The 27,455-nt window shown below is 35.3% G+C and overlaps 1 protein-coding gene across 1 annotated transcript in view; it reads right to left on the reverse strand.

The window, feature by feature from the left end:
- Positions 1-2,571: 2,571 nt before the first annotated feature.
- The window catches only part of LOC148649018 (uncharacterized), a 66,893-nt gene continuing 42,009 nt past the window's right edge, over positions 2,572-27,455 (reverse strand). The window contains exons 10-54 of the mRNA XM_088605079.1: positions 27,068-27,121; positions 25,832-25,885; positions 24,734-24,787; positions 24,336-24,389; positions 23,625-23,678; positions 23,279-23,323; positions 22,859-22,912; positions 21,611-21,655; positions 21,145-21,198; positions 20,555-20,653; positions 20,415-20,459; positions 20,151-20,249; positions 19,665-19,718; positions 19,173-19,280; positions 18,945-18,998; positions 18,746-18,844; positions 18,527-18,580; positions 18,335-18,433; positions 18,129-18,182; positions 17,988-18,041; positions 17,237-17,290; positions 16,725-16,778; positions 16,576-16,620; positions 16,385-16,483; positions 15,748-15,855; positions 15,600-15,653; positions 13,855-13,908; positions 13,708-13,761; positions 13,022-13,075; positions 12,230-12,337; positions 12,086-12,139; positions 11,948-12,001; positions 11,187-11,348; positions 10,693-10,800; positions 9,515-9,622; positions 9,038-9,091; positions 8,800-8,907; positions 8,385-8,438; positions 7,550-7,657; positions 7,400-7,453; positions 7,212-7,319; positions 6,189-6,495; positions 5,352-5,542; positions 4,513-4,755; positions 2,572-3,984 (exon numbers count right to left, since the gene is read on the reverse strand). Coding sequence (XP_088461205.1) covers positions 3,838-3,984; positions 4,513-4,755; positions 5,352-5,542; positions 6,189-6,495; positions 7,212-7,319; positions 7,400-7,453; positions 7,550-7,657; positions 8,385-8,438; positions 8,800-8,907; positions 9,038-9,091; positions 9,515-9,622; positions 10,693-10,800; positions 11,187-11,348; positions 11,948-12,001; positions 12,086-12,139; positions 12,230-12,337; positions 13,022-13,075; positions 13,708-13,761; positions 13,855-13,908; positions 15,600-15,653; positions 15,748-15,855; positions 16,385-16,483; positions 16,576-16,620; positions 16,725-16,778; positions 17,237-17,290; positions 17,988-18,041; positions 18,129-18,182; positions 18,335-18,433; positions 18,527-18,580; positions 18,746-18,844; positions 18,945-18,998; positions 19,173-19,280; positions 19,665-19,718; positions 20,151-20,249; positions 20,415-20,459; positions 20,555-20,653; positions 21,145-21,198; positions 21,611-21,655; positions 22,859-22,912; positions 23,279-23,323; positions 23,625-23,678; positions 24,336-24,389; positions 24,734-24,787; positions 25,832-25,885; positions 27,068-27,121 — 3,831 coding nt within the window. The 3' untranslated portion in view covers positions 2,572-3,837. The remainder of the gene's footprint in view (positions 3,985-4,512; positions 4,756-5,351; positions 5,543-6,188; positions 6,496-7,211; positions 7,320-7,399; positions 7,454-7,549; positions 7,658-8,384; positions 8,439-8,799; positions 8,908-9,037; positions 9,092-9,514; positions 9,623-10,692; positions 10,801-11,186; positions 11,349-11,947; positions 12,002-12,085; positions 12,140-12,229; positions 12,338-13,021; positions 13,076-13,707; positions 13,762-13,854; positions 13,909-15,599; positions 15,654-15,747; positions 15,856-16,384; positions 16,484-16,575; positions 16,621-16,724; positions 16,779-17,236; positions 17,291-17,987; positions 18,042-18,128; positions 18,183-18,334; positions 18,434-18,526; positions 18,581-18,745; positions 18,845-18,944; positions 18,999-19,172; positions 19,281-19,664; positions 19,719-20,150; positions 20,250-20,414; positions 20,460-20,554; positions 20,654-21,144; positions 21,199-21,610; positions 21,656-22,858; positions 22,913-23,278; positions 23,324-23,624; positions 23,679-24,335; positions 24,390-24,733; positions 24,788-25,831; positions 25,886-27,067; positions 27,122-27,455) is intronic.

Genomic DNA, 27,455 nt, shown 5'->3' on the forward strand with positions numbered 1-27,455 from the left:
AGAGCATTATCAGATATGGTATTACAGTGTGGTTTGGTAATCTATCAGTTCATTTAAAATCGCAAATTACCTGCCTCATCCAGACAGCTTTGAAGGTCATTGGAGTGAAACAGCATCCTTCCCTGCAGACAATCTTTGATAAATCCATAATCAAACAGGCAGGAAAAATTATATCAGATCCTTCCCACATCCTCAACTCTGAATATCAACTTCTTCCTTCTGGCAAACGTTTTAAGGTTCCCAAGTGTAAGTCAAACAGATACAAACATTCCTTTGTTCCACTATCGATTAAAGCTGTCAATGCAAATGTCAAGAATAATTTTGACTCTTACAACCCACTTGAGTGCAATATGTTTTTGTGATGTGTTATAAATGTTACATGTTGTTATTATTTATACTGTACATGTGTAATAGAGTGATGTGCAATGTTTTTCTTATTTTTTGTAATAGAATAATGTGCAATATTTTCTTTTCTTCTTTTTTTTTGTTTGCATTCTATTTAAATGTACAGGAGTGCTGTGTGTCAATAAAAAAATTTCCCTCAGGGGACGATAAAAATCTTATCTTATCTAACTCTGCTGTATAGATGAGAATTGTCTCTACAGAATAAAAGGACTACTGCTTTGGTTACTTCAACTGGTGCCAGTCATCAAAAGGGCTGATTTTTTGCACTTCCTAAATAATTAAGAAATATTGAGTATTTGATCAAAGTGTAAAACCCTCCTATCCACCCAGATAAATGATAATGGGGACAAAAGGACAAACGAAAAGCACCGAAAACATGCAGAAAATTAGTTTTTTATTGATTGTGTTCTTAAAAGGACCATTTATTTCTGTCAATGTGCTATCCCCCACATGTAAAGTTTTGAACACATTGTAAAAACCATCATAATGAAAAAACGAATTTCAAAAACTTCAATACTATACTCTACAGTCTACTTTAGTCATTATTTTCAGTTTATGTTCATAGTTCATCAAAGAAAATATTTGGTTGTCATGATTTTTTGTTGTACGGAAATAAATGTACAACATAAATAATACCCTTTTTCAATACTAGAAAACCACAGTTTTTCACTGTTGCATTGCCTAAACCATTTTTGTTTACTTAGAATAAAGTCTTATCTTAAGAAAATTAAAGGTTCCGTTTCATTCTATGAGATTAAAAACATGCTCTTGTCAAAGCAAAGGCTGTGAATTTTTAAGACCTTCTTTAATGAGCTGCTTAAATGTGAAAACAAATGAAGGCAACTTGATATTTAATTCTAGTAAACACATTGAATAAAATACAGATTTAAGTTTAGAAATGTAAAATATTTGAAACTCCTAGGACATTTTAAAAATCCATTGCAATCTTTTTAAGTCCTGTGTGATCTGAGCACTTCATTTCAATTTCACTTCTAGTATTATTCAGCTCTCTTGTGGTGCACTATTCAGCAATTTTTCTTCCTTTTCGTCATACTAATTCACTATTCTACTGCATGATTTCCTAGGAAAGGAAATCTCAATTTCCCGGGATGACAGGAAATTATATTGGAAAGCATCAGTGTCGCAAGTACAGTAGGACAAAATAGGATGTTTCTCATAAACGTATTCGGTGTCTTTTTTTAAGTTAAGAAGGGGAAAGGTGTGGAGAGTAGGGTGTAGGACATTGCAAGACAAGATGTATGGAATATAAAACAACATCCATCCATCCATCCATTTTATAACCACTTCATCTAATACCAGATATGGGGTCACAGGGGAGCTGGAACTTATCCCAGCAAGCAGCAGGCACAAGGTGGGATACACCCTGGATGGCACACACAGACATTCACCACTCACATCAGGAACAATTTTCCCAGGAGCCAATTAACCTATCAAAATTGCATTGATCCCAAAGCTCCAGCGCTGTGACACAGCAATGGTAACCACTGCACCACTGTGCCAAGTTATGGAACAACAATACTTTAAAAATGGATGTGCAACACTCCCTGCTTGTCCCATACACTTCCAGGCTAACACTTTCAGGAAGCTTACTCTGGAGATATTTCTGTTGCAACATACACATGTAAACAGCAAATTAAACAATAATAGAAAACTATCAAAATAAATTAAGCAAGCTACACAAATAAGAAATAAAATATGGTGATAGTAAAACAAACCTTTTCAGATATAGTAACAGCCAGATTAAATCAAAACTTCAAGACTCCATCAATTGGAAATTCCAAACCCTGAATGTACTTGGATCTTTTGTATTTACCAAGACATCTTGCTTCAGCCCAATGCAATACTTGTAAACAAGGCTTGTAAATTGCAATTCTTGGGTGGTTTTGAGGTTTTAATTCAGTCTGGACTTTAGAAAAGAAAGTTAATTTTGTCCAAGTGCATTAATTCACAATTTCAACAAATACAGAGCCCAAGCATAAATACCCACAAGACCTAACTTTTTTCTGTGTTTGCTGATATAAAAGGTTCAGTATTAATATTTCCACTTTCATGGCACTTAAATCACTTGTACATAGAAAGCACAGACACAAAAATATTCTCTTTTGAAACAAGTATCTCAATTAATTTGACAAAAGGAAGACTAGGTATAAACAAGCATTTGTTTAATTAATTGCTTAGCAAAATACATGAAAGACGATGGCTTTCCATTTTGGATTGGCCTAGACTGATAAAAAAAAGGATGAAGCCATAGTGAGCAAAGAAAAATGAAGCCAGACTGCTTTAAAGACTACCCACATGCTTTACATAATAAAACACGCAGACATTTAGAACTAATAAACATCTTTGAAAGTATATTCCTTATAACATCCTTTTAATTGAATTCTGGTTGTTTTGTTCTGCTACTTCATCATTTTGAAAGACTGTGTCTTAGCACCACCAAATCCTGCACCGATGCTGTACAAAAGCAATGCTTGGATCCCCTCTAAATACAGCACCTTTGAAAATGATTACAAATAAACAGCAATGCATCCCAGTATTAGAGATGAGGTAGCTTACACTATGGAATTAAATGTCTGCACGGTTTCTTTATAAACTAAGGCAAAAAAGTAAAGTGGAAAAAACATAAGCACAAAATTCAGTTGCACACACTTTTCTTTAAGAGATTGCTTACCCTTTTGCACATAAAAGCACATGGTTGAACTCATGTTCATTATATAGCACCACTGATTTGAAAATGTCTAATATTAAATTGGTCTTTTTCTTATATAAGTTGAACTAGTGAGATACAGACAATGTTTTACAAATCAACAACAAAAAAGGCATTTAAAGGTCATAGTTTAATCGGTTAGTAGATTTTTAGTGATGAAACATGTTAACAGCATCTATCTTTTTCACCTCCAAAAGACTTTTTTAAATGGACTGGCTCACCCATAACCTGACAAATTCAAATGTCAGAAGTTTATGAGAAAAATGTTTAATTTATCCTTTGACTTATTAAAGTAATACATTACTTTGATGTCTTTATATATATTAAACATAATGTTATACAATTTTAATAACCCCCTCTCATACTGTAAGTTGTATTGCAATGCAATACATTCTTATACCTCCTATGCATAGAAACCTGTAGTTTCAATTCAGAAAAGGAAACACTATCAGGACATTAATTGGATTATACCTTGTTTTCCACTGGAATAATAACACATTCTTTATCTTTCTGTAAGACCTCTGCAATATTCTACACTAAAAATCTACTAAAATGTATTGTAACATCAAAAGGCAATCAAAGGCACAATAAATATTTTGTCAGAAGGCCAGAATGTTCAAAGATATTATATGTACAATGCTGAGTGAATCAGCAAATAGTTCAAGAGTCTCAGGATTGACTTCAATGCGTCTGTGTCCTTTGGTTTACAAGAAGCAAACTGGCCCAATATCTATGCCAAACTCCTGATCTGAACCACCAATGTCCACTGGAGCAATGTCCACAATGGGAAGACGTGCTGTTTTCTGTGTTCTATATTCAAAGACTGTCTTGCCCCATTCGCCGTTGGCTTTCTGCAAAATGAAAGACACATTAATATTTCATTGAATTGGAAGTTGTATGACAACATTAAACTGTATTTATCTTAATGCAAACTTTATAAAAAAATGTCTTCTGTAGTTCATTTCTTTAAGACATATTGTCATTTTGCAATTGAATAGAAGCTGAGAATGGATTACATATTATGCTTAAAGTTTCTGAATGAAAATGCAGAATGGAATATATGCTCACTATAAAAATATATTGGAAGTCATCTTGGAGCATTTTTTATCAATAATCACCCATGCATGTATTGAACATTACCTATTTGCCTATGCAACGTAGTATGTTCAGTTGAATCACTGTTTTTTTTTTCAATTCATTTTTTTAAATAAAATAAAAAAGTGTAGTATTCATAACATTGCTCTTGTTAGAATATTTACTAACGAATCTGAAATGTGGAAATCTGACCAAATGGTCAATATTAATAGTAAAACACTTAAGTAAAGGTAATTATACATGTGTATATCCCAGTACGTATATAAATTAATTTTAAAACTTACATAACAAGTGTCCTCAAGGACAGTATATCTGAATCGACTGTTTCCTTCTGCTTTAAGATCAAGGTCATTAGCAGCTTTTAAAATCACAGCCTTCTTCAGATTTCCAGTTTTTTCATCTTTATACCCCACACTGTTTTTACAGTGGTATGTGATGGTCTGGGAGGCCTCCTTTGACAGTAGACGCAGGAAAGTCATTTGGACTGTGACAGAATTTGTCGATTGATCTTTATTACCATAAGTGAACTGAAAAACAAAAATAAATGTATTAGGTTATATACCAGAAGGAAAGTCACTGCAATCTCTAGTTTACCTAAAAAAATAATCATTACATTTATTTAAATTAAGGCTTTTTTCTTTAATATATTTCTGTTTCTGTGATCAGACAAACAGGAAAGAGACAGCTTCAACAGGTCAGTTTCAACATGAAGTCATCTGCTAATATTTGGCTGTGTCTTAAATTTTGTCTTTGAATTTGATTCTGAGCATCAGTATGGATTTCCATTGCAGCTTTTAGTTTTATCTTCTTATTTTTGGTATCAACAACAAGCCTGACTAATTTACTAACAGTAGATTCTAAGTAAGTCAAGATTCCAAACCTAGTTTTTAATTTGTGTGGGAGATAATTACATATTTTATATAGATTATAGTTTGATATTTTGGTGAGTTCAGTCAATACTCAAGATGATTCTCTTGGTAATTCAGACATATATTGTGTTTATAATCTGCCTTTATCTAATAACAATAGTTCAAAATCTGTGTCTTAAAATAATTGAATCTCTGTAACAGTGTCAGGCTCATACAGACACAGGCTCATACACAGACATATGGTTTGAACTTACATGGGCTCCTCCATTCATGTTAGCTCCAAACCAGATAGGCTTGTAGTCTGTGGGATTTGTGGTTCCCCACCATGTCTTGCGGGGTATGCTAGATGGGTTTGCAGAAATACATGTCTCGCCAGTATCCATATTACAATACACCTTTATAGCATCTTCAGCACATCCCTGATTTGGATCAACCCAGTATTCACCTGTAATGCAATTAGAATATTCTTCATACTGTATGTCATTTTCTTCAAAACAAGAAATCATTTCAAACCTCTGTTAGTCTAAATAGTTGTTTTCTTTACAGAAAACATGAGACACAATAAAAATAAGCATAGAAATAATAACTGGTATACAGTATAATAATCCCTTTTTTTTACTCAAATATATGGAAATAACAGATACTTTTGTTTCAAGTACCATATTATAAAACTTTAAATTTTCAGTCAAATGCTCTGATGTGTGCACTTTCAACTCATCGTTCTGTTTTTATTCTGTAAGCCCCATATCTCTTTTAGTTGTAAAAAATGCATATTGATGTACTTCTTCCTGTCAATACTACAGGCATGCAGGTATTTGGCACAGTACCAGATTCCTGGTTATGCGGAAAGTCTAGGATTCTTTGACCTTTCAAACCACACCTTGGCAGCTTGTGGTTTATTGTACGTTCATGCTTGAGAAATCATTGTCACTGTTCTCTAATTACTGTACAAAACCTAGCTTTGAACCAGTGATGTCTGGACTTGTACATCACATCATGTCAAATGAACTTCACTTCTGGCTGAGGCACATTGAAGCCCTGGATTTAGTATTTTGACATATTTTGAATGAATTTATTTATTTTAAACATACCACTCTTTTTCTGTGGGTAGCATTGTTTCAGGTCTTCGCAGGTTCTGGCTGGATTTTTCTTGGTGCCATCAGGGCTGCGCATGCTGTCTATCTGACTACTGAGAGCCTTCAGTGTGGCGTGAACTCCAGGGTCCGTTTTAAAAGAATCGGTTTTATTGCTGTTTGGAAGAGCTTCATCCTCACTGAATTCTGGAGGAGGTGGGGGACCAACATCATAATCCTGAGTGTCTAAGAAATCCTCCATTGCTGCAGTTGGAGGTCCAGGAGAACCAGGAGGACCAGGTGGACCGGGGTCTCCAGGAGGTCCCTGTAACAGAAACACCAAATTGATATTGAAACTCAGAGACCTAGCAAGCACCCAGATGAAGAACCTGAACTAATAATAAAATACCTAAACAATTTTCACTTTACCCAAAGGAATGTATTTGAATACTGACTTCATCTTAAAATTAAATAAATACAAAATACTAACAGAAAGCTTTCTGTTTTCTGTATTTGTCTATTGTTCTTTTCTGTCTAATAATTTAGTATTAACCTATGTCTTTTTTCTTGAATTACTCTACTGATATCTGAGTTTGGAATTAAAAGTAAATAGACACAAAGACAGAATGTTGCACTCACAAAATATTGAGAGAAACTCATTACATATATTTTAGTTCACATGTGTTGGTAAGAGTAACTGATAAAAGAAAATAAAACATTTTTAACAAAACCTATGACAGATAATGCATCACAAACAAAAACATTTATTATAGAATAAAATGAGATACACTGATGTACATTTTGAAAGATATTTCTAATGGCGCTCAGTTTGTTCAGTTTCCTGAGGAGAATAAGAAGCAATAGCTTAAATATAAATCATTTTAATTTAAATTTTAACATCATGAATGTTTCACTTATAAATCAGTACAAGATTGGATCATGTATTTTATTTTATATAATACATAATAACAAAATGAGTTGCACCTCAGCATTAGTTTACCAGGAAAACAATGTTCTTTTCTTGCAGTTCAAGGGACATACCTCAGGCCCAATTTCACCACTTATTCCTCTTGAACCAGGTGGTCCCATTGGGCCAGGATGCCCAATGTATCCTTCCTTTCCAGGAGGGCCAACTGGTCCTGGTGGTCCCTAAAATAGCAACAGTATTATTAAGAATGTTAACTCAAATTCATTGCAAAAAACATACTAACAATTGGGAATATGCTTACTCTGTGACCATGAGGTCCAACAATTCCAGCAGCACCTTGTTCACCAGTTGTACCCTAAATAAAAGAGAATAGTTCAGGTGTTTTCATTTATCGATTACGGCTCTGATAGCAGAATAAAAACCATAAATAGAAAGAATACTGCTAACGTACAGGGGGTCCGGGCAGGCCCTGCAATCCTGTAAAACCTCTATGACCCTTCTGGCCTCTTTCACCTTGATCTCCAATATCTCCCTTGTCCCCTCTTGGACCTTGAGGACCCTATAATTACAGATAAAATGTGAAAATCAGAATCACAAAAACAAAATAAAAATGATACATCACATTGATCTTGCTTATTGTTTAGGCTCTAGAAAATGAAGGACAAATTTGTTCTGATTCAATCTGGAAAAAGTTCATGGTGGCCGTGAGTACTAGCTTTGGAAAAGTCTAATTGATTTGGTCACAGTATTCAGTAAAATCATTAGTCTGCTGTTATTGCTTCAGATTGTACTCTACACAGGCATTGTGTAAGAAGCATTGCCAATCAATAGTTATGGCACATTTATTGACCCCTGTAACTTTATCTTCACTTGTACATGATTATGTACTTTTCTTCTTTAGTAATATAAACACCTTCATGGATTTGTTTGTCCAGTCATCAAACCTAGTAGAAAACTATGATAAGACATTTTATCAAAAATGTAAGCACAGTTTCACTGAATCAAAAAAGATTAAAGCATTAATTTCCTAGTACAGTAAAATCATCAAAGTAGATTTTGTCCAAGAATTGTACCATTTAAACTTTACACAGAGTACACAAAGTAGCACTTTCCAAAGCATTACAAATACAGCACATGGGTCACTGATTTTTCAGATTCTTCATAGATTTGATATTACAGTGAAGGAAAAGCAAATGACCTGTGTTGAAATTGTAGTAGCCTAACATGCAGCGCAGCTGTACATCTGGTGAGCTGAGATGAAAATAGTATCAAAAAAACAAACTTACAGGTAATCCCCGTTTTCCTGCAGTTCCCGGGGGACCAACAGGTCCACGTGAACCCTGCCATAAGAAAACATACATTCTAAGATAGGAAAACTGATTTTTTAATTAAATACTACTTTTATAGTGTACAGGCATGCATAGGCATGACTGTAATGTTTCTTTATTTATTTTCTTTATTTATTCTAATACTAATCAACATTATGTTTACTGTATAAAATCAAGGACAAGAGCAACTGATTGAAGTAGCAGAAAGGAATACTTCAGTGGAAGAAAATGTTGTTGTGATGAGACAGTGATAAGTACATTATAAATATTTTCATGACATCACTACTGAAGCATGAAAGTTATTTCAGAATGATGCATATTTCCATTGCCTGTAGCACTGTATCCATAAAAAAGGAATAAAGTTCATACTTACACTGTCTCCCCGTTTTCCTGGATCCCCTGTAGGACCAACAGGTCCTGGAGAACCAGGGGCTCCTTGAGAGCCTGGAAGGCCAGCAGGACCTGGATCACCACGATCTCCCTATAGTGGAAACACAAAGACCAATATTAGCCAACAAGATAATAAGATCACTACATAATAACATAATACATAAAAAATAGATAATAACATAACTACACAACAAATACATCAACTGGGACTCTTTCCTTACCCTGGTGCCTAGTACTCCATCACGACCTGGAGGACCATCTGGCCCAGGAGGTCCCTGGGCAAACAAAAAAAGATAGGAGCATGAATGATATTTTGATAAGAGCAATTTTTATTTTTTCTTCGGAGAGCATCTGTTTACTAATTGAAGAAACGGTCTGATAACAATAATGCAGTGTTTCATAACCTGCAGCCCTACTAATCTATTCCATTGCAGAATTTTATCACCAGTTCCTTTATCAATAAATCGGTAATAACCAAGCTAAAAAAATAAACATGCAGGTTGTAACATGGCCTAAACCAATGTAATGGAATCAGATGTCAGCATGTTCAGCTGCTCTGGGTTATGGTTCTTGAAAGGCTCTCAGCTCCCTGTGCTAACTTTTGCTGAGTGCGTAATTATCTTAGAAAATGAAAATGATTTCCTCTGATGAAATTGCATTCCAAAGATGGAGTTAATTGGGATGAAGGGATAACTTACATCTGGGCCAGGATCTCCTGCAGGGCCATTTGCTCCTGGAAGCCCAACTGGGCCTGAAGGACCTTTGTCTCCTGTAGGGCCAGTGGCACCTTGTTTTCCTGGTGGGCCCTTCAACAAGAGATTAAGCATAATTTGTTTAATATGATCAACTGAATGTGTAAGACCACATATCATTGCCAAATACCCCTCAAACATGCGACCTGTATTGCATTGCTATGTTATTATATTTCAGTGCAGAGAACTCAAATATTTAATTATCTGTAAGATATTACATCTTACACTGCATTATGGATCCTTGGCATGCCTGATGAGTGCCAAGACCTGGTCTGCCACTCTTACTGTCAGACAAAGACAAAAGTGAGGTGCTCTGTGGCCATTTTTTACTTGTCAGTAATGCATGGAGCAGTTAGGCACAAGACTATATGAGTATTATACAATTATTTGTTTCGGTGAAAGAAAAATATTTTGTCACCAAATAAAGTAGTTTCTGTCTCAAGTCATCATCAGAGAGGTGGAACATGAATATTTGAGTACATTACATTTGCTGAAACCTCATTTGTGATGATATGCTGGGGAAATACTATGGGTTGAGACCAGACTAAACAACAATACTGCTAATCAGTGAGCAATATTCACTTTTATTATTATAAGTGAGTTCTAGAAATGTATGAATACACTTCTAATTAAGTAGTAATTTATGTATCATGTATCAGTATTTTGCTTTGTGTATAATAGGTTAAGTTCCCAAAATAAACTATTGTTTTAATCAAATCAGTTATGTATTAAAATGTATAATAATTTACTATAAAATATTAAAGAATATACTAGATATAATATTATATAATAATAATTTAAAAAATATTTTGATGTGTTGTATCGCTAACTGACTGAAATTTATGGTATGTTTATTCTGAAACATTTATGGGATGTTTCAGTAGAATACTATACTGATCCTATTAAGTTAATCAACTAAATACATGTTGTGTGAATAGTGTATATACCATAGTTATGAGTTCAATGTGTTTAATATGATCAACTGAGTGTTACTGAAGCTTGATAAAATATTTTGAAACAGTCCCACACTCAAGAATTAAAACCATTTAAAAGTTTCAAAGATCAGCTTTACAGAGATATGCCATGCAGAACATTGAGATTAAAGGGCTAGTACTGATACATACAGATGGCCCTGGAAGACCTGGCATTCCTCTCTCTCCCCTCTGCCCTGGCAGTCCTACAATCCCTCTCTGTCCTGTTGTTCCTGGAGGACCTGGAGGGCCATCGGGACCCTGTGGAGGAAGAACACATACAGTACAACTGCTGTTTTGAACATATTCATTTACAGGTTTGCACATTGTGTAAAGAGCATATGGAACATAAGAATACATTGAAATGTTTATGCCTCAACCACTGAAACTAGATGGGCTTGGATCAGCCAGGGTATCCTCGTCTTTCCACAGAACCGCTATGGTTGTTGTTTTTTCAAAGATTTTTGTTCTGCTAGTGAAAGCTCAAAGCAATGCCAAATTCACCTACTGTATAACAGCACTTTGGATCAAATAGTAACTATAAAATAGCACAGTGAACTGTAGGACATAGAGATTAACTTTGTAATGGTTTAAAAGATGCTGTTCTTGTTGAGAGTGTGAATCAAACTAATGAACTCAGTTCTTACGGTTGGCCCGTCTTCTCCAGAATCTCCTTTGTCTCCAGGGCTGCCTGGCGGGCCAGAAGGCCCTCGCTCTCCATGGCGCCCAGGTGGTCCAGTGTCACCACGGAGCCCTGGAGGACCTTCCTTCCCAGGAGGACCAAGTGGTCCAGGCTGACCCACTGGACCCTGGAAAAACCAGCGTTAAAAATCTCAATCTTTACTACTTATTTCCCCCATTCTTTTTTGTGCATAGCTTTACTGCTGTTGGGATACTTTAAATTGTTTGTCTTCATAAATTGACTAATACTGGATGAAATCTATTTCACGTTCATTCGCGAGCCATACAGTACTTTGTCATCAGTCATGAAAAGTGATTTCAAGATATAGCTTATCTTGAAGCTTGTGTGCTTATTAAAAACGTAAATTTGTCATGTCAAAGTTATAGAACCATGTATAAATCTAGACATTTTAAGATCAGTTCTCTGAACCTATGACAAATTCAGTGTTTGAAATACCAGTAAATGAGAATATATAGAAAAAAAATGTCTTCCATTCTGACTGAAAGGTGATGTTGAGGCATCACTGCTGTTTCTTTTATCGTAGTTATGAATTATTGTTACGGCTTATACATTATAAGTATGTCAACCCATGAAATATATTGGTTTTAGTTAACAGTGACATGATACTTATAATGTTGACTAAATGTGATACAAAATCATAATACACTGAGCTAGCATACATTGCTGTAATAGCATACATTAATTAAGTAATAACGACCAACTTACAGTTGAGCCAGGTGGACCAACCCTGCCTGCAGGTCCAGGAAAACCGGTGACACCCTAAAAAGAAAAACAAGTATTATTTGTGAAACATGGCACATGGAAAAACATTTTATTGATGTGTCATTAAGGTCTTGTACATACTGGTGGTCCCTGAGTGCCTCTGCCGCCTTTCAGTCCTGCAACTCCTGGAGGTCCCTATGAATAGAATGAGATAAAACATCAATTTTTATCCTCTCTTCAAAAATGCTGTAGGTTCTGTAACCATATTTAATCATTTTGACTCACTGGAGGCCCATGAGATCCAGCCAGTCCCTGTGGACCAGGGGATCCAGCATCACCTTTCTGCCCAGGCTCTCCTGGTTCACCCTTCACACCAGGCTGCCCATCAGGTCCCTGGAACACAGAGGTCAAGATGGTTTTAAACTCCAGTTTACAGATAATGTTTAATTTCTGAAACACAATTGATTTGCTAAATTTTACTTTCTCACAAACTGTATGCAGTCAATGGACCTATATGTGGGGTATTCAGATTTGGGTAATTTTGTATCACCTTTTATACCCAGTTTATTGTTCATACTCTAATGTCTTAATACTATACAAATAGCTGATATAATCTGGATTATGAACGTAGAAGCCTGTGTTTTTTTTTTACACTAGCAGCCCAGAGACAGTGAGAAATGAATGTCATTAATTGCAGTGATAATAACCATGAAATTTCTGGACCGTGTAAATAGATTGAAGAATGGATTGAAGAACAATGAATTTATACTGTCTATCCATCCATTTTCTAACTGCTTCTTCCAATTCAGAAACACTGGGAAGCCAAGCACAAAGCAGGGCCAATTTTCCCAGAAGCCAATTAACCTATCAGTATGTTTTTGGACTTTAGACACCGGAGCAGCTGAAGAAACCCACACTAACATGGGGCAAACACACAAACTTCACACAGATAGCACACCACGACCACAACTGAACCCAGACCCCTAGCACTGCAAGACACCAATGGTAACCACTGTGGCACCGTGCTACCCTTTATACCATCTAGCAGGATAATTTGCAACATATTTGAAAACTTACAGGTGGACCAGCAAATCCCACTGGACCAGTAGGTCCTGGCTCACCACGAGATCCCTATAAGAAATGCATTGAAAACAAAATTACAAACGCATAAAACCATCAGCAGACATTTACTTTGCTTTAAACATATTATTATTAAATAAAAATAGCGTACTCTTTGCAATACAAGTACATGATGTATTTAAAAAAATTGACTAGAAAACACACAAGTCACTATTTGGTGATCAAAGGCATGCAATAAAACCATTGTAGAAAGAAAATGTTCTAAAAATAAGTCTTTAATTTATAGATTTCAAAAGTGCAGCTACAGATGTGTTTTGAGAGTGTGTAATGAGGTTTGTATCCATGTTCTGGATGCTGATGCCCTGGCTTCTTTCATGAAACATCTGGATGAGACCCTTGGATCACTTTGCTAGTAAAAAAACAGGCTAGATGGGCCTAACGGCTTCCTCTCATTTGTTAACAATCTTATGTTGTTTGATTAATCAGTACTATATGAATAAAGAAAAGTTCAGTTTTGCTATTGCTTTTCTAAATAATGTTTTTGTTTTAGTTGACAAACTGACTTCATCATTAATTACCAAGACAGTGTTTGCTCCATATGACAGGACTTTGGTTACTGCTCATGTGACACCATCAGTCTATTGACTAGTTTTTTCCCAGGGGAATAACAAATGTCTACTTACAGGGCTTGCTCGGGATCCAGGAGGACCAGGGGGCCCTTTAGGACCAGGTTCACCCTGAAATAAAGCCATAGAAATTTGTGAGATGAAGGACATTGTGATAATTGAATGTGAAACTTTTGTTTTTCAGAAACTGGCATGTATACTCACCTTCTCACCACTGGGTCCATGTGGTCCAGGTGGCCCAAGTGGCCCAGGGAGTCCCTGCCAGTACAGTAAGATGTCAGCTTAGCGATAATACAGTTATAGTGTAACTACTGTTCACTGGCATGCACGCACTGGAATACCAAAAAATAAGTATCTCCACTGACACAGCAACACCATATGTGATGTAAACTACAAGGATTACATTTTATTTCAGTGCCCATGTACACCAAACACCATTTGGGTCACTTTAGAGGGCAAAAACAAAAACACACAAAAACAGAGAAAAATAAGATAAAAATAACATTAAACAGAAATAAAGAAACAAAGAAAGAGATAAACAATGGAAAAAAAATAAAGCAGACCCTTATTAATAGTCTGACTGAACAGATATGTATTGAGTGCAGACTTAAAAACTGTAAAAGTTTACATTTCTCAGAGTGGCAGGGAGTGAGTTCCAGAGTTGTGGAGCAAGGTGGCTGAAAGAAGGCTCCCGGAAAAGCTTATACGTGTAAGAAGGTACTACTGTTTCTATTATGAGCTAGTACATTATTTTACATTCCTCAGATTCAAAGTCAACACAAAGAGTTTTAGAAATGTTAAAAATGTCACTTCCATACGTCACACACAGCATTTACAGTATAAGCACATGCCTTTAAACCAGCCATTGGCATTCCCCAAGCAGTTTCATAATAATATATTTTTATTCTTGTACAGCATGTGCATAAGTGTCTGTTTTAAAAGTGTTCTGTATCATGTAAAATATGCCATCATATACTTAAAAACTGAATATTGTTCTATGGAGTGTAAAAACGTGAGACTATATTAGAACTAAAACCAAGGAAAGGAAATTGCTTCTGTACCTATTCTGCACATACGGTATTCTGTGTACCCATACCTATGCTTATTTTAACTCTAAACATAATCTACTGTATAATCATATCACCTTTTGATGCTTATCAGAATTTGAATAATCGTGGACTGCAATACATGCACATTTCTTTACTGAAATGTACATTAACTAATTTCCAAAGGTTTATTATTATATTGTAATTTCATTGAGAATATGATCAACTAATTTTTCTATATAGCATATTGGCATTCATCACATACCAGGAGCTCCACCATAAAGAAGATTAATATAGAGAAGTAAGAAATTGCTTCACCAGTTGAATTTAAGGAAATGTTTATGAAGGACAGAGTGTAAAAAATAATGGTGGAAATTAACCGGGACTTTGGTATAAAATGGTAAAAAGGACAGTATACAGTAAAAACTTGGTGGTAAGACAAACAGAGCCATGAGATTTAATTACCAATAATTTAAAAGTTTTGTTTAATGAAGGATGACACCACCTACAGCACCTTTTCCTGGTCAGCAAACTGTGGGTACTGGTTTTGGAAACACCAGTCCATATTGACTGAATGCCATTTACTGGTCTAGCAAAAATCCTGATTTTCCTTTGGAAATCTAGGCTCATCCTTGCTTAGCTTCTGAGAGCTAATGTGATCAGGCTACAAGTTGGTAAATCAACTGTACAGTACCTCTAGCACCAAATTTTTGGTAAAAGTCTTGTGGAGATGTGTACTCTTTTAACTAGACTGTGATTTCTACACATAGATGAAAACATACATAATTGACGTCTTCATTTAAAAACCTTTAATATAAAGGATGTATATGATTTGAATATAAAGATATATAATATGATTACACACACAATACCACGCAGATTTTTAAAGTTTCTGTAACTTACTCTAGCACCATCATTACCAGGGGTACCCTCTGATCCTTTTTCTCCTGAAGCACCCTTAAAACAAAGGAATTGTTAGAAAGTAGAGGACACTATAAAATTATGTACAGTATCTACTTTATATTTTTGAATAGCATGTATGAAAACATACTCTGTCCCCTTTGGGCCCAGGTGGACCTGAGATTCCTCTCTCCCCTGGCATTCCCTGGAGACCAGGAGGACCAGGGTCACCAAGAGCTCCAGTAGGACCTGGGCTACCCTGATGGACAAGAAGAAAACAATGATAAAAGTCTTTTAGCCTTACACAATCCAAGGATTTCAGGTTTATTTAGTTTTTAAGTCATGTTAATGTATACTAGGAAAATTAGTAAAAAAATTATGTAATACAAATATTTAACTGGAACACAATCATCTATGTAATACAAATGTAGATTGTGAAATGTAATGTTTTTGGGAACACTCATTCATAGAGCGCTCTATTACAATTGATGTATGCTTGTACTAAATCAAAAACAAATGCAACTTACGAATCCAGTTCTCATGGCCAGTACTTACTGGACATTATAATATATTTTTTTTTTTTTAGCCGGAGGATATTTTCAGATTCCTCATAATAAGTATGTGATGACAGGGCTGAAAGTGTTTTATAAAACATTTCTTAATCAGATAAATAAATAATAAATAATGATTTCTGGAACAGTGATCCAGGAAAGGATTTCTAATTACAGAATTAGAATGGTGAAATTAATGGTGAAAGTTTTCCTTCCCCCAGAAAGTGGAGCATTTACCTTTGGTCCATCTGGTCCAGGTGCTCCTGGGATACCTTTGGGTCCCTGAAGACCGTGAGCACCCAGTTCACCTCGCTCACCTGGAATTCCACGCTCTCCCTATTAAAATAAGAGTTGAGAAAGTAAATGTAATAAAGTCAATCAAGGCTTTGTACTTGATGGTTATGCTCAACCAACTAGAGAACACTTACCCTTGGACCTATTTGGCCAACAGCACCTGCGTCACCAGGAATACCCTAAAAATTAAATACAGAAATTAGGTAAACATTTTAAAGCTATAATAAACTTTTTCCAAATCTTTATGGATAATTGTTTAATCCATTATCCAGGTCCTACATACCTGATCTCCTGGTTTTCCAGACTCACCAGGAGGACCAGGGGGTCCAGGTAAGCCCTGTAACAAACAATTGTAACTTAATTTAAAACAAAAGGACAACTACTACCCAAAGAATTATGATTTCATCTAAAGTGGAGCTTAATTTTAAACTAGAAACACTAGTAAAGTAAAGTAATTATATGAGTGAGTTAATTTGCAATGAAGTGTGGCTTTGTGTTATGAAATGCTTCATGGACTAACTAAACATTATCCATGAGGTCTTTAATAGTCATAGAAATAATTCTCTTCCTGCGCTCCCCCTACTCTTTTAACAATTTACAACATTGGTTTTAAATTTTGAAAATGATTTATCTTAATTCAAGATACATAGATTGAAAAATACAAAAAATGTTATACTCAATGGTCTGCACTTTATAGATAATGTTGTTATCAGTATTACAAGGGACCCAAGCCAGCATGACTTTAGTACCTTTTTTCTGACAAAAAATATATTTCTAGATAATTATTTTTTGTACCTGGAAACCAGTAAGACCAGGAGGCCCTTGCTCCCCTCTTTCTCCTGCTGGTCCCTTTGAAGATAGAAAATATGAATATCTGTTAGCATACATACTTTTTAAACCTTGACTGTGGCTTATTGGTTATGAACAAAAACCCATCTTTCAAAATCAAAGTCATCGTGAAGCCTTGATCAATGTCTCTGCCATGGCCTTTTCCATATTCTTATGGCTTATTGCTGGAATCAAAATGATTATAGAAAAATATAGATGGGGAAACATGGGAAGAGCAGTAGGGCATCAAATTATATGATATTTTTACTACTTAATAAAAATGGTGCAATGGAATAATTGTGTTTCTTTTCTTGAATAAATGATTTATCATGAAATCCCAAAGAACCCATTTTCAATATCTGTTTAGCCCAATACAAGGTCAAGATGAGCCAAAGACGTACCTGGCAGATAATGGGCACAAGAGATGATAACCCATGATAACCCTTGGATGGAATGCCATTCTATTTCAGAGTTCACTCACAATATAAAGTTTAGGATAAGAGACAAGTTAGAGATGCCAAGCAACTAATTCAATGTTCTCTTGAGTGTGGGAGGAAACCAGAGCACCTGGCAAAGCCCACATGATCACAAGGATAACATGCATACAGTATGCCTCATAGAGGGTGCTCCCTTCCAGAATCAATGTTAACTGGCATAAAGCTGGGGCACCCCAGTTAAAATTATATTGTCTAAAAATGATCAAACAGGCAATACTTACAGCTGGCCCTCCTGGCCCTGCAGGGCCAACTTCTCCATCTTTACCGGGTGGACCCTAATAGATAGAGTGACATACAGTATATGAGCTGCTCTATTCGTTCAAGCCATGCTTACAAAATACATACTTTACAGTGACACTTACTCTTTGTCCAGGAACACCTGCAGATCCCTGCTCACCAGTCTTTCCTGGATCTCCCTAGGAACACAAGTTGAAGGTATGAAAAGTTATTTAAACTATTTATATTAACAATTAGGCTACTGAATATTCATGTAGTGTAGATTATTGTATCATTCCATAAATGTTAAATTTATTTGTAAATTAAAAGTAATTAGTGAATAAGTATTTACATTAAAACCCTTTGGTCCAGGTAACCCCATGATTCCTGGCAGTCCTCTTGTTCCTATTGATCCTGCTTGCCCTGGACGGCCATCCTCCCCGGATGGACCCTAGAAATATCCAAAATGAAAATTTAACATATAGTTTTTTTGGTACAGATTTCAACACTTATTCAGGTTCTTTAGCTATTTTCTAATACATACCACTGGTCCAGGTTTTCCTTCAGCACCCTGAACCCCAGGATTCCCTGTAAGACCCTGAAATAGACAAGGTAATGCTGTCTACTTTAACAATTTATTTCAAATGCTTTCAAGGTAGAGAAACAGGTGGAATTGAATAATACATCACATTCATCCCCACACTTTTTACATTTTTTACCATAAATAATTTCATAATTATTTGTATGCAGATAGGTTTATTACCGTTGCCCCTGGTAGGCCAGGTTCCCCAGTGCGTCCAGGATCTCCTAGGGCCCCTTTCGGACCAGAGGAACCAGTTGGACCACGGTCTCCATTTGCACCCTGGAATAACATACAACAGATGCAACTAAGATACAGTATCTACCAATATGAAAAAATTATTCATTGGTACAAACAATATAATTTCAAACCTAAGTCTTACCTTAGGACCAGGTAAGCCATCTGCACCATGGAAACCTCTGTTACCAGGAGCCCCCTTAAATCAAGAAAAGATCCCTTATTAGTGTATCGGATCACTTTTTGTAGAAATTGAATTTAATTGAATGGAATAGAGTGGAGTGGAATGGAATTATTTTATTACTACTTATTTAAATTTACAGTATGTTGCTCCAAAAATGCTAAGTGAATATGAGAAAGACAAATTACTCACTCTTTCACCAACAGGACCTGGAGGGCCAACTGACCCTGGGTCTCCCCGAGGTCCTCTTTTGCCTTCTTCACCCTGGGGCCCAATTGAACCTTGAGCACCAGGTGGACCCTACGGAAACAATAAAATGTTTAAAAACTGGTCTCAAAACACTTTGTTCAGACAGGAAAAATACATGAGTCATATTTTAAACCCAAATAGATACATGATAATAACATAAGAATTGGAAAGTTATTTAGTATGAAATGTCAACACACTGGATTCGGAGTAGCTACAGTAGATGAGATATATGTCAATATTTAACATTTTCTTTTATTGTATATTGTTAAATATATAATACCCAGTGAGAAATTTTAGAATGCATGTTTCGTATTGATCATTACCATTTACCATTTGATCATGATCATTTAAAATAATATTTTTATACTACATTATGTAGGTAATATACAGTAGCAATCATTATTTAATCAACCAATATCAAGCTTAATGTCTTACTGGCTCTCCTTTAGGTCCTGCCTCTCCTTTAAACCCAGGGACACCAGTGTCTCCCTAAAACAATGGAAACGGGGCACATAAACATACTGACAACTTTTTTATCTTAAACTATTTGAATGGTCACACTTTTACTTCACTTTTAATTTAAATTGATTTCATGTTATCATTCTGTTCTTCTCCAAATCCAGACATTTTTCTTTCAATAAAAGATCTTTCACAATAAAGCTTAGCTGGAAATCAAGAAACAATGGAATTATTCACAATCTTTCTAAAATTAAAATGACAACTTTGATTCTTTTCATACGGTATAAGATTATTTAGATCTGTGGAAAATAATAAAATATTGTAATGAAACAATGTTGCAATTACATGTCATCATCAGTTATACATTTGTGGCATGCAAAATTGCTATATACTTAAATATAAGCCTGTATCATTGTGACCCCTTCTATAATCATCTTATGAATCATTCTAGTACAACATTACCAGTTGACCTTTGATCCCTGGTGGTCCAGTGCTTCCCTGGGGTCCAGGAGGTCCTGGTGGGCCAAGCAGACCATGTGGGCCTGAAGGACCCACAGTTCCCTAATAAAATAGTCATGTCAGTTATCCCTTTTAATCTCACTTTAATTGTCAAAACGTGTATGATATTAATTATTGGTTCTAGCACTTTTAAACCAGAGCCAATTTTTAACATGGTCATGTTAACTTTAAAATGAAATATACAGGTATAGACATTTCTGTACTTACTGCCGGCCCCTTGGCACCTGGACCTCCATCTGTCCCAGTAGGACCCTAAAAGAATCGATTTATGTAAGTGATCAAGTCATAAAAGGCAAATATAGCGTATTTATTACATATTTTAATAACAGCAAGAAATTGTTACAAACTTGAAGGCCAGGTGCGCCAGATTTGCCTTGATGTCCTGTTTCTCCCCTCTGTCCTTGAGGACCCTCAGGACCTCGAACACCTGTGGGACCAGCGTCTCCCTGAAAAACAGGCAAAACAATCTGAATGTAGTTCTTCTTTTTATTAAGGGAGTCATATGTGAAAAACCAGGAACACCTTGTATGTACTGCATACAATCCCGTTTTACAAATTCAAAATTCAAATGAAAGCATCAAAGGTGGGGGAAAATAAATTTAACCAAAAATGTAAATACAAAAGGTAAAAGCAAATTCATTTGTAACGTCTCAGTTGTAAACGTAAAATGTAACATATTTATTAGGTGTAGATGACAAACAGTACATCGTTTAGACTTTTAGTCATTTTTGTGTTTCAATATTTTCCTTTTGTAGGCTAGGTGTCCTTCTTTAAAAGGACAACTGATTAAAAGCCATGGTACGATAAAGACAAACTCAAACCAAAGTGTTTCATGTTTATGTCAGATCAAGGCCCACACATCCTTTATTTTGAGATGCTCAATTTACCTATAGATCCTGCTAACTTTATATCCAAAACTCCATTTACACCAGCTTACCTTTAAACCAGGGTTTCCTGGAAAACCAGGGGGACCGCTTATTCCTAGGGGACCCTGAGAAATACAAAAACAGTACCTGAGGTTAGAATGTAGTTTTGATTTATTGTTATTCTATTGTTACTTTTAACAATCATAGGATGCCCTCACTATAATTTTTTCAATTTAATTAAACATACTTCGTGGCAGTGTGCAGAAATAATATGCAGGAAGAAATTATTTTTGGTATTCTCATATATATCTATCTCATATATAAAAATACCTACAGAGTACATAAGACCAAATTGAATCTAAAATATGTAATGAAAATGTGTTACAATTACTAATATACTGTACAGAATTTACCAGAGGTAACAACTTAATTCTAACTTTATAGTGTTAAATTTTTGTAGGCTTTTCGGCTGTATTCACTTTATACAGTAAATGCTGTATATAGTACAGTACATTCAAAACCGGCATATTTTCTTACCATAGGACCTGGTTTACCGACATTGCCAACAGGACCGCGCATTCCCTAGGAAGAATGGAAAAGTATTCATTTGTTATGAAATGATCCATTCTGCCATTATCAGAAAGCCCCTTATTGTGATGCAACACAAAAAGGCAACAAACCAACGAAAGAGAGGGGATTTATACCACACATCTGTTCTCTCATTGATTGGAAGGCCCATCACAGGGCAACAGAGAAACCCACACTTAAAAATACCCAAATCAAGCCTAGTAAGCATGTCTCTGGGTGCTGGATGGAAACTGGTAAACCCCAAGAAAAGGGTAATATTCTTGCGACATATTCTTTGTTGCTGCCTTTTATGTTTTAAAATCATATAGACAATCATTAATGTAGTGATTACATTGAACTTGTTCATCAAGTTAATAAAAGTATCTTAAGTAACTTTCTAGCTATATGATATTATATTCGTCAGATGTTTGAGGATTTCTTTGTGTAGACACTAATTTGCTCTGTTAAATCAATGGCAATGAAGTTTTATTTAGATTGGGCTGTGGGAGCTGTGTGACATCTGGACATTGCAAGGTTTACATTTCAGGGGTTTAGAGATATTCTTTCCATGCTGGTGTTTAAATATACTTTTGATCAAAATATGTATTTGTTCTTGTGCAGAATTAAGTTTTTTGTAAGGGTACATTTGAGGTGGTTCATGTTGTATCTATGTATAAAAAGCATCTAGAAATGTCAGATCTAGAGAAAAAACCTAGATCTGAGGGAAGGAGAGAAAGCTGGTGTCCCCCTGCTGAAGTGCCTTTTTGTAATAATCTTATTTCAAAACTACAGTTCACTGAACTATGCTCTTGCATCCCTCCACTAAAAATATTATCCTTCTTTTATGTTAGCCATTGTCTAAGTATCTGTTGTTTTTTAAATCTCTATTTGTATTTTTTGTTTGTTCATGTTACTAATTAGGCATCTAGACCTAGATCAGTACTTGACACCTACTTGTTGAGCTCTTGGGAGCCCATGCTTATTAAATAATGAGCCATAGGTTTTTGTTTATTCATTTAGAGATAAAAAGATATCATAAAGTACTGCTTTATACTGGAGGCAGAGGTACTTGGATAAACTTATCCTAGATAAACTACCACCCAAGAAGGGATTAGCGTAATGATATAGCAAGTTTACATGATACATGACTAAAACTGATTGAATTTTCCCATATTTCTTTTAAATTAAGGCCTTTTTTATTTGTTTTATTATTCTTACTGGTGGTCCAGTTGGCCCAGACCGTCCTCTCTCTCCGGGGATTCCTCTTGGGCCCTGAAAAACACCACATTTACTCTTCTTTACTTCTTTACTCTTCTGTGTATTTACTCTTCTTTGTTGTCATGTTCCAGTTGGAAGAATCATAAAGATGTTATTCTTAATTATAAAATACAAGACTATTAGATTAACTTCTCTTCACAGTCAGAATTATTTTTATAATAACACCAACAGCCACGTATTATTTAGAAATACTTATTTATGTAAAACATATGATCCATTACTAGAAACCTAAATCTTCTGACCATTACAGAAAGTCCACAAAAGTACACTTTTTCAGGTACAGTAATAACATGATTTGTGTTTGTATTCAATCAACAATTTAAGACTCAGAAATAATTTGCTGTGAAATTATTTACTTACCTGAGGACCAGGACCTCCCATAGGACCAGTAGGGCCTGGTTCACCCTGTAAAAAATAATTGAGTGTTTGCATACAGTCCTTTAAAGAAATTGTATAAATTGAGTGTGCCTGTATGAAAGATTGTAGATATTTTATACAGTATTCCCTCATTTCCCTAGGGAGGTCTAGTAGAAAACCAGACTAATAAAGAGACATTTTTCACTGAACCTATACTGGCCTCTTGTTTTTTTTCTATTAAACATACAGCTTATCTGTGTGAGGTTAGGATTGTGGTTAAGTGTCACACATTTAATTTCAACAGAGCAGAAGTAAAAACAGAACATTTGTTTACAAATCAAAACAATACCTTTGATCCAGCTGCTCCAGGTTCTCCTCTTGAACCAGCTGGACCTTGGTGACCCTTTGGAATACATTAAATAATTACTTTCATGTTCACTTGAAACAGAAACTATACAGCAATTTCACAAAATTCAGTTCCAAGCTATAAATGGTGTACTTAAAACTCTTAGAAGAACAGTTCCTCATGTTTAACACTGTTTCTAAATACATAAGTGATATACGGTATTCTTAATATATAAAATATATTAATATAAAATTAATTGATTTTTTATAACATCAAAACAACAACAACATTAATAATAATTTCTTGCTTAATACAGATGTGCTTTACATATAAGAAGAGACACCATTCCTCCACCTCTGATGCACAGCACCCAAATGGATTACAATGACAGCCATTATGCCCAGCTCATGTACACAGGTTTCAAATTGCCTCACAAATTAATTTAAAGGGGAATATCAGGTAATTCACATTTTACAAAACCCAGAGTGAAAATCAGCAAAACACTGGGGTAAAAACCTCTACTTGTAATTAAGTGCATCTGAGGTAAGGGAACGGGAATCTTTTAATGAACAAGTACAGTACTGTATCTTTGCATCTAAGTTTAACATCCAGTCCAAAGGACAGCACCACCAAGCTCAGGCATTTGAATACAATAATATTTATTTCACATAACTAAGAGGTAGAATGCTTTAATCAAAGTTTGTATGTACCTACCCTGTGTCCCTTTATTCCTGGGAGACCAGGAGCCCCAGGAAAACCTCTTGCACCCTGAAATATAAAATACCCTATTTTCATAAATGCATTCAATAAATTATTTTAAGTAGTTATTGTATATTTAAATATACAGTAGCTAATTTAAATTCTACAACAGACTTCTACACCAATTTGTACTTTCATAAGTCTACTCCGATTTTTTTTCAGTGTTCCTAAAACAACAAGAATGACAACAACAATAATAATAATAATCTACTGTTAGACTATGCAGTATATTGAGAATTGTAAAAAAAACTAAATATTGTATACATACAATACACAGTTGTTATGCTTTGTATACCATCTTGGCATTAGACTAAAGGTCTATGTATTTTTAGATAATAATAATTATACTTTACCAGCGATCCAGGAAATCCAACCTCTCCTGCCTGACCAGACTTGCCAGGTTCTCCCTGAAACATAAAATAAAATTAGGTACTTCTTCGTATTAAACTAATTGCAATTATTAGATTTTCAGGTTTTCAGGTCCATTATGTTCTCACACAGACATTTTAATTATGCAAAGGTATCATGAGAAATGTGAGACTTGGCATGTCTAAGTGTGATAATGAGAAAGAAATTGAGAATATGCCAAGAAATAGGAAATAGTGTATCGAAGCAAGTGGAAGTCAGCAAATTGTATTAAAAAATTCAGAGCCCTTGTGTCTGCAAAGGCTGAAAAAAGGCTGAGAGGTTGGAATGTAAAGATGGAGAAGTGGCAGTAGTGAAGTGCTTGTCCACTATAGTGCCAGTATTGTGATTATGCTCAGTATCTGTCTATCTTTCTGTGACAACCTAATAAGGTCTGCAGTGCCTGATAAAAAAATTGGTGTCCTTCAAGCTCTGTATGTTTTATCTTTCCCTTTTCATGAGGAGTGAACACTGCACCGTTGTTATTAGTGTCCTGTTAGTAACCTATTATACACTGATGTGTGTACAGCAAACTCAGAAAAGGAGTGGAGTGTAGGGGCTACAGATTAGCCTTCATTTTTATACCTACCACTTTGAAATCACTTCTCAACCAATTTGGTTCTCCGCTAGCCCTTGTACCAGCATTCAACAAATGAATAAAAGTGTGTTTCTTCATCAACAACATGCAGTGTTGTCACTCTCCATTTTGCACACTTAGACTCTGCTGTATCTGCAGCACAGTTAGTATTAGAAGAAGGTGCTTACTCTGCTGTAATGCATCTCTCACTGTTAAAAGTGACAGGCTCTCTTCAGTCTGTAGTGAATACTGTTGTAAGACTAGCTGAGTGCACTCATCCCTAGTGACTGTCAGTCAATCTGTGTTTTTACTTGGCGATAACTAATCACAGTTGGCTAATGTAATTAAATGTTATTGAACTCATAATGTTATGAGAAACAACATCAATAACTGTATTTACTGAGGTTTATCCATAATAATTTACAACCCAACAAAATTAACTACAACAAAAATCCAAAGGTTTACTTACATCTATGCCTGGTTTACCTGGTGGGCCCTCAGGTCCTCGTTGACCTATTGGACCCTAAAACATTGAATAAAAAAGAATAATATCTTCATATTCATAAAATAGTATATCATGTAGAAGTAAACAATAGATGAACTGTATGAGGTTCTTTTCCAATTCAAATACATTCGTTCCATGATATTGAAAAAATAAGACATACTATTAGAGAAAAAAAGTGAAGTAACAAAAGGAATATTTTCACTTTCACCTGATATATGACAAAGAACAGATTTTGAAGGCTAATGTTTTGGAGTTACAAAGTAAAACAATGCACATACTCTGAGGATCACTGCATGCTTTAAGATATCATGAAATCAATGGAAATGTCAGCCATCTTGGCTTGGCAACAGTTACAGCTGCTTTGAACCAAGATGGATTTCGGTTAACAAATGATTGGAAACCTATGATCAATGTGTAGCACTATACCGTTTAAATCCAGGCCTACACATAAATATAAATCTTTGCTCCACTCGTTCATAGAAATCCAATTTGGAACAAAGATGAGGGAATACATTGTGTGGTAAATGTGTGCCTTCACCTTCAGCTTGGAACACAACTACTGTTGTGGTCATTTTGTACACAGTAGAACTCTCATCAGTGGTTGCTATCATTTATTTAGTGCTATAGGAGGGAAAATATATAGAATTATACAGATATTTCAGTAATATATAAATATACAGTATTTCAATAAGGCATCACATTTCTGTCACCTTTTTGTTGAGTAAAGCATTACAATAAGTAGGACACTGTACTCTTGTTGTTTCAGAATTACCTACCACATGAAACGTGTTCTCCAAGTGTGTAGTTATAAAGCTTATTAAATGGGCTTTGCATATCATCTCTGTAGAGAAGTCAACTTTGATTGATTTTGTTACTTTTTCAGCTGCATTTTTGCTGTATTTTCACCTTCGTTTGGTCAGCAAATGCACAAAACACTTCTTCTAGTAAACAGCATTTTCCATTATTTCACTGCCAACTGGCAAGTGTACAGGAAAAAAAAACAATCAAAAATGTCTAGGTGACAACTCCACACCTATAGGAAGCATTTTGTCAAGTTCTAGTAAACCCATATAGCCTCTCCTAACCTAGCTTAACCCTAGGATGTAGGCCTAAAAGTCCATTTTTCATTATTATCAACCTTGTTCTCCCAGACCCATTACTGCATCTTAGGGTTAAAAAAAAGTTTGAACACCTTCTTACCATGTGTCCTGGTTCTCCTGATTCTCCTGGAGCACCCTGTGGACCTGCAGGACCCTAAGAAGTGAAAATATTGGGTCATTCATCCACCAAAAACTAATTTATGATGTGCTTGATAAACCATGTTAATTTTTTTCAATTTCTGGTTTGACAACAGAAATGCTTTTGGATATCAATTCAATTATTTTCTGAATTTTTGTGGGTTTTTGTTCAGTACAAATACTAAGACATTCAGACAGAGAATTCTGCAGAGAATTTACTAATACAAAAAATTGGTCGTGTTTCTATTTTTCCATAAAAAGGATATTATTATACAATCATGGTTATTCATCATTCAGTACCAACTAGCACTTACTTTGGAAATCAAAAAGTAAAACACTTTACATTTTAT

This window comes from Lepisosteus platostomus, chromosome 14 (assembly GCF_059453375.1).
Source record: "Lepisosteus platostomus isolate fLepPlt1 chromosome 14, fLepPlt1.hap1, whole genome shotgun sequence".
Classification (NCBI taxonomy): Eukaryota; Metazoa; Chordata; class Actinopteri; order Semionotiformes; family Lepisosteidae; genus Lepisosteus; species Lepisosteus platostomus.